The sequence below is a fragment of the Daktulosphaira vitifoliae genome, unplaced genomic scaffold (assembly GCF_025091365.1).
Source record: "Daktulosphaira vitifoliae isolate Bord-2020 unplaced genomic scaffold, ASM2509136v1 Scaffold_2, whole genome shotgun sequence".
Classification (NCBI taxonomy): Eukaryota; Metazoa; Arthropoda; class Insecta; order Hemiptera; family Phylloxeridae; genus Daktulosphaira; species Daktulosphaira vitifoliae.
Genome location: NW_026099573.1, coordinates 20,990,678 through 20,997,651, shown reverse-complemented (window position 1 = coordinate 20,997,651; position 6,974 = coordinate 20,990,678). Strand labels below are relative to the sequence as shown.

The window sequence follows — 6,974 nt, the reverse complement described above, 5'->3', positions numbered from 1 at the left end:
CCGGAGCTACTGACGTCGAACTAACAAAGGGCAGTTGTGTTTGAGTGGCCGTTATAGACATAGTTTTCAATATTATTACTTTCGTCTTATTTATATTATTTATAACTTAACTTGTTTTATTCAACGACCCGTCTATCACCAATTGTCATCATAGTCAACCAACTCCGTCTCACTTGGATATACCTACTAACCAACTGTACTAGGATTCAGGTCAGACGTATTGTACATTACATATAACTTATATTTACTAAACATCTAAAATATAACTTTACTTTGTCGTTGACATAAAACAATAGTCTAATTTTATTTAATAATCTATCCCCTGTAACTAAGGTACACGATTGCCTGTGTCTCCTTCAAGCAATTAAAACTCATTTAAGGAGATAGGGACGATATTTGGGCAGACGTCGTGTAACTTCCGATTCTTAGTTTTGACTAAAATCCTCAACTATTAAACAAGCCCCTAACAGAACAAATTNTATGATAATGTTTTATTAATACGAACAAAATAACTATTCTTATAAATAATTATTGTTCAAGACAAGAAAAAAAAATATTATATTGATAAATATATCATAGGTTTAATAGTAATGATATATTTATCAAATTGATCAATGAGTTTATTATATAGATCAAGGTTTTTCTCTGGGTGTAGTGTAGTATATGAATATAGGGACATCTGTTGCAGATGATGAATTCAATATGATTTCAAAAACACTTATTAATACAATTTCAAAAATGTGATGTATACACGGTAAATAAAAAATATCACACCCCAACATTTGCTACAATAATATGCAGGTACTTTTAAGTCTACCTGTATTAAAAGCTGTTGTATCACAACATAATGATTTTACTTTTTCAGTTAAACCCCATTTTTGAATTGCTACAAAGATAGCTGCTGCTTGACCTTCCCCGAACCAGAAGAAATTTCAGGCACATCAAGTAAATTGTCTAAATTATTATTATATGACACAAATTTTTTTCATTCTATTTTCACGTAAACGTTTTCGAAAGTTATTAATTGAGATTTTATTTATAATTAATTCAGATGTATTGAGACTAAATGATTCTGCAGTTGCTATTAATATAAGAACAGCGTCTCTGTCGCTAATTTTGCACTCATCAAATGCAGTGACCAGTTTATCAGTTAATATATTCTTTGTAACTCTAAAATTGGAAATTATAGTTTTTTCAATTAATTCTTCAGTCACATCAAACTCGCTAGAACTGTTTGAAGACGAACACAACATTTCTGAGTTAACGACTTAATCTGTAATAATAAACACGTAAACTTACTACTTTGAATATATTTTAAGACATTTTTACAATTACCCAACATTCCATTTCACCATATGTTTTTCTTTTTCTTTGAGCAATATTTATATTTTACTTTTGTTGATTTTGAATTCATATTTTTCATTGAAATTATCGTCATGTAACATACAACCTGACCTTCCCTCTGAAACAATAAAAATTGTTTATCAACTTCCATTTTTAATTAAGTTTTGACACGGTACCGCGCTGCGCTCCAGACTGGCGCTTATCCGCATCTCTCTCGATATAAGCCGTCCACCTATTAATATGATAATCGATTGGCATCTCCCTCTACGCTAATTAATATGTATTACGAATTAAGTAAATGAAAATAAAACGTGTAAAATATAAGTGGTAAAACATAGTAATAAATGTTCTTACAATATAATATTTATATATATATATATATTGTGTGGTGATCACCGTAATGACTGCATTACAGGTTAGTTTAAAGCATCAGAATGAACAATACCAGATAAGTCATCAAGTTTATTAACAAACTCTTCTTAATTTTTTATATCTGATGATGACTTTTTAGTCGCGTGTTTTTGTAGTTTCATCCATTCATAGTATAATGATTCAATTTTTTTTTTACGTAGTGACATTTTTTTTCTACAGTATTCGGATTATAAAATAAATCAAGTTATAGTTTCTTCAAAGGTAAAAATAGAATATTTGCAAATTAATTTTTGTTAGGCTAAGTAACAATTTTTCAAAAGTTTTTGTAGATATTTTTTTATAGAAAAATATTACATTAATAAAAAAAAATTTTATAAACTTTTTCATTAAAGTTAATGTTTTTAAGATGAAACTTTGAGGTAAGAAACTACCCTTGGGTATTATTTTTAACCCTTTTGGGCACGGCATAAGTGGAACAATCATCACCAAATTTTACAAAATTATATTTTTTGGGTACTCAATCAATTATAGGGTAATGGCACTTATATTATTAAAAAAAAACCTATCAATGTAGGATACGGTCACCCTAATATATATATAATTTATGTATATTTAATGTTTTTTTTCTATTACGCTTTTCTCATTGTTATAAAAATTGATCATGTAAAACAAACAATTTTTATTATTGAACTTACAAGGTATAAAGATGGTTTTACTTGACGCATAAGCCCCAAATGTCGCACAACTCGTTTTTAACATCATCAAATTATATAATGTCGTGATATGCTTAATACTTTGCATTACGCATCTCACAATTATCAATAAAGAAAGTATAATCTGTATTTTAAATAACTTGTAAACAAACAAATAATTTATCTGTCATAACAAATACAATGTTCAACACAATTTCTTATTATATACATATATGTCAACTCATCTATTATTAACTATGCTATCAATATAATTATCATGTAATGTATACTTTAAAACAATAAAATATAATCATGAATAACACAAACGGCAATATCCCTGGATATGGGGGTACCTTTTTAGTACTATAAAAAGTACTGATATCCATTGAAAAACCCAGAGAGACAGAGAGCCACGGCTACGGCTAAGGCCAGAGCCACAGCTCCAGTAAGCTAGTTATTTGCTACAAACTACTCTTGCTATTACATTTTGATCACGGCCCCGTGCTGCCGTTTGAGTTATTTTATTTTATTTACTTTATTTATGTTTAAAACTTATTTTGATCTATAAAGACATTATTACCATAAACAAATAATATTGAGTAAAAATTGGCATTTCTGGTAAATACTTCATTTATCTTCTTGGACATTACAAAATACGAAGGTAAGTCAATTTATATTATTCCATTTATTTAAAGTTAATAATCTGAGTAAAGAACGATAAAGCAATAGATCTATAATCTCCTTTTAATATCAAGAGCTATTTTGCTAGTTTGTTCACACCTGCTACATATACACATTACAGGGTCTCGAGGGTCGGATTACCGCCCCGTGCCTAAAAAGAGTTTAAAAACCTAATGTGTATCTGATTATATTAATAGACACTTCGACTGGGTATTCGAGGGTCGGATTACCGCCCCGTTAACTCAGTGTCCTATTAAAGGTGTTTACAAATTTATTAGCTCATATTCCTCAAGAAAGATGGTTTTACTTGACGCATAAGCCCCAAATTTCGCACAACTCGTTTTTAACATCATCAAATTATATAAGAAAAGACAAAAAATGATTTTTTAGTGTTTTATTGTAATTTAATTAATATATAATTTCTAATTAATAATTATTTCAGAAACTAAATATGATGGAAAAGAAATTGGACGGATTTGGAATCAGCGTCGAAATGCCATAAAGAATTTACTAAAATATTGTACAATATTATAGAACACTTTTTTAATATTTATTATATAATTCTTATATAATTTTTACAAAATAAATATTTTTAATTAAATAAAGTACATTTAGTAATAATGCTCCATCTTGATGTGTTCCGCAGCTTCTGTATTTTCAGACAATACAAGTATTTGAAATTCTTTCGTCGGATCGTAGTTCTCTTCGATAATCATATCATCTTCATGAAGTTTCGTTGGCAAAACTTTTCTTTCGCTACTCAAATCTGTAATCAAATGTTCATAAGGCAAGTCGCAAAGATTCGTAACTTTCTTTAATTCAATAACTTCGTTAATGTATGTATCACAACACGCCCGCACTTCATCTGTGCTTTGACATTTTTGAGAAACATAATCGTACAAAGGATTTCCTAAATCTTTAATAAAATCTTCATCATTATTCTCTAAAATTCTTTTACCCAAAATTTTTAATAATCCCTCAAAAATACCATTAAATTTATTTTGACAAGCTGTAATCAAAAATGATTAAAATATTAAAAGCCTTAATATAATAACTATTTATTATATTACAATAAATCTTCTATTCTAATATTTATTAAATATTTAGTTTGAATAACATTAATTTTTAGAGATTATGTTTACTTGAATTGTACATAAAAAATGGCATACCGATTGAGTAGAAGTTAAAAAAATAGTTCAATTTCAATATATGTAGAAAAGTTAACTTACTTATGATTTCATTACTTCTCAAACCACAATTTTTGAAACAATTGAATAACTGCTCCTTTGCATAGTGAAGTGGGTCATCTGATTTTACCTGTAAAACTATTATTAGTCACTGGACTATTCAGTACTACATTATTATCATTAAATATATGTAACATGAATTAGGAAAGCAGGAAAAAGTTTGAAAAGGTCAATGTCAAATTAATTAATTATTAGAGTTCTTTTAAAATTTAAATCTGTAATGTTGAAATGTTACTATACTCTAATTGACTAATGAATAAATTTAAGTTATAATATAATATTTAGTTTATAAATATAGAAAAATTCAATTTAGAAAGTCTTGATATAAAATCCGCAAAATAAACTGTCATTTATTCATAAAAACGTTTTTTTAATATAATTGTATAAGATTAATTCATCATGTTACAATTTTACTCACAAGTGTTAAAAAGAAAAAGAAATAAAAATATTTCATAAACATCATTCTTCTGTCGATCTTAACTTATAAATTAATACTAGAAAAATATATTTAACGTAATAGACAATTTTGCTATTTAAGAGTTTTTTACCTTTTAAAATTATATTAAATCAAATAATGAACAAATATAAATAATAATTGTTCAAATGAAACTACATCTGTATTTGTCATATATGAATTATTTAAAAAATTATTAAGTACAAATTTCTGCTAACAATAATTCAAATTAATAATAATATATTTAAAATGTGTATAACGGTTGGATTTTTATATATTTAAATACTTCTAGAACTTTTTTAAAATATTGGTAGTTTTGAATAATTTAATTGAAATGATAATGTAATAACAAAAAAACAATAGATGGCTTTTGCCATTCATCCTGCACAGAGATATGCTTAAGGTTGCTTGGACTGAATTGCATTTGGTTATGTTCATACTAAAATAATAATTATTAGCTCTAATAACTGTTTATAGGTCTGATTGAAATAAAACTACAACCGTTCTTTAATATTCAAATTTGGAATTAATACCTGGAAAGACTTTATGTAAAACATGTTTAAAACGTTTGAAATATTCTACTGATTACTTAAACATGAGTGTATGAGTCTATAGAAGATAATTTAGAAACAAAAAATAACGCTTGTAACAATTTAGGTATATCACCTATTTTATTAAAACACTTAACTATAACTCGCCGACCAGTTATTGAAAAAAAAAAAGCTGAAGCTATAAGTACTACAGTAAAATAAATTTTTTTCTTGGCTTATGAAATTCCTTCTTCTTCTTCCAATAGCACACATTTTACTTCTAACGGCAATATGTCGTTAACGAGTATGATAGTTTGATAAATAACTTAAAAATAAAATTTAATGAAACTAGACAACACATTTAACGAATTTTAATTCTGTTCCCTAAATCTTTGTCGGTTTCAAAAATTTGTGAAGAGTTTGGTGTCACAGAATACTTTGTGAAAAAGGTAAAAAAATTAGTCCATGTTCATGGTGTTTTATCTGACATTGTCGTTCAAAAACCTGGTCCAGTAATTGATTTGAAAGTAGTTAAAAATGTTGATGACTTTTGTCATATTAATGATTATAGCAGAGTATGTCCCGGTATGAAAGACGTCATTAATGCAAGAAATGCTGATGGTAAAAAAAATGTAATATGCTCAATGCTTTGCATTACGCATCTTACAATTATCAATGTAAAATGTATAATCTATATTTTAAATAACTTGTAAACAAACAAATAATTTATCTGTCATAACAAATACGATGTTCAACACAATTTCTTATTATTTATATATATATATGTCAATTTATTAATTGTTAAATATGTTATCTCAATATAATAATCATGTAATGTATAATTAAATAAAATAAACTAAAAAGATCACTAAAAGCGCTGACAACAATATCCCTGGATTGGGGGTACTATTATTTTACTATAAAAAGCACAGAAATCCTTTCAGACTCCAAGGAGTGACAGCGAGCGAGAGAGTTCGTTTTCTCCGAATTGAAATAAGAATAAAAAGAAACAATTATCAGTCACAGCCTTGTGTTGTTGTCGACTGACTTTTACGCGTTTTATTTATATATGAAAAGAACTTGTTTTAATTATCTATCTCTTGAAGAAGTGTGAATTATATACTTTTAAACATATATAAACATATCGAGATATTTATCAAATCATTTTACAGCAATTTGCAAGAATAAAAAAGTTCAGTAATTTTATGTTATCCCAATTATTTGGAGTTAATACATTTGAGTAAAGGATGACAAAGCAATAGATCATTAAATTAATATCTTAAAGGGTCAATTTTGACTGGTTGGTTAAAGAAGTTTGTAATAGATATTTAGCACTTATAATTTTATTTTATTTATATTTTTATAATAATGATTTTTTTAATAAACCGCATTATAATGAGAGATGATAGATATAAAAACACCAATACATGTATGAAATATTAACGCAAATTATTAGAACAATATATTGCGCATAGATCTCTCTAAATTAATTAACTAGCCAATGAGAAGCATTGTGCAAATTAAACTAATTCTCCCCCTCATAAAACAGGCCTATAAAAGAGCAATTTCTAGCTCATTCGTCACCTTATTTTTTTCTAAAAATCTGGTCATGAAGCGTCTCTGCACCAGACTGTTTCGCGATTGTGCTCTCTTG

The 6,974-nt window shown here is 27.0% G+C and overlaps 1 protein-coding gene and 1 long non-coding RNA gene across 2 annotated transcripts in view; one reads left to right on the top strand and one right to left on the bottom strand.

The window, feature by feature from the left end:
- Positions 1-1,153, top strand: part of LOC126899702 (uncharacterized) — a 1,698-nt gene extending 545 nt beyond the window's left edge. The window contains exons 2-4 of the long non-coding RNA XR_007702681.1: positions 689-801; positions 866-945; positions 1,052-1,153. This is a non-coding gene — a long non-coding RNA (uncharacterized LOC126899702). The remainder of the gene's footprint in view (positions 1-688; positions 802-865; positions 946-1,051) is intronic.
- Positions 1,154-3,607: 2,454 nt separating this feature from the next.
- Positions 3,608-4,874, bottom strand: LOC126899683 (uncharacterized). Its single transcript, XM_050674783.1, has 3 exons — positions 4,755-4,874; positions 4,319-4,406; positions 3,608-4,098 (listed from the first exon to the last, which is right to left on the bottom strand). The coding sequence occupies exons 1-3, from the start codon at positions 4,797-4,799 to the stop codon at positions 3,701-3,703; spliced, it is 531 nt and encodes a 176-aa protein (XP_050530740.1). The 5' UTR covers positions 4,800-4,874; the 3' UTR covers positions 3,608-3,700.
- Positions 4,875-6,974: the final 2,100 nt, after the last annotated feature.

Coding starts and splice junctions, on each gene's coding strand:
- LOC126899683 (XM_050674783.1), bottom strand. CDS start 4,799: ATGATGTTTATGAAATATTTTTATTTCTTTTTCTTTTTAACACTT. Junction 4,407..4,754: donor TCTTTTTCTTTTTAACACTT/GTGAGTAAAATT, acceptor ATAGTTTTACAG/GTAAAATCAGATGACCCACT. Junction 4,099..4,318: donor GAGAAGTAATGAAATCATAA/GTAAGTTAACTT, acceptor TTTTGATTACAG/CTTGTCAAAATAAATTTAAT.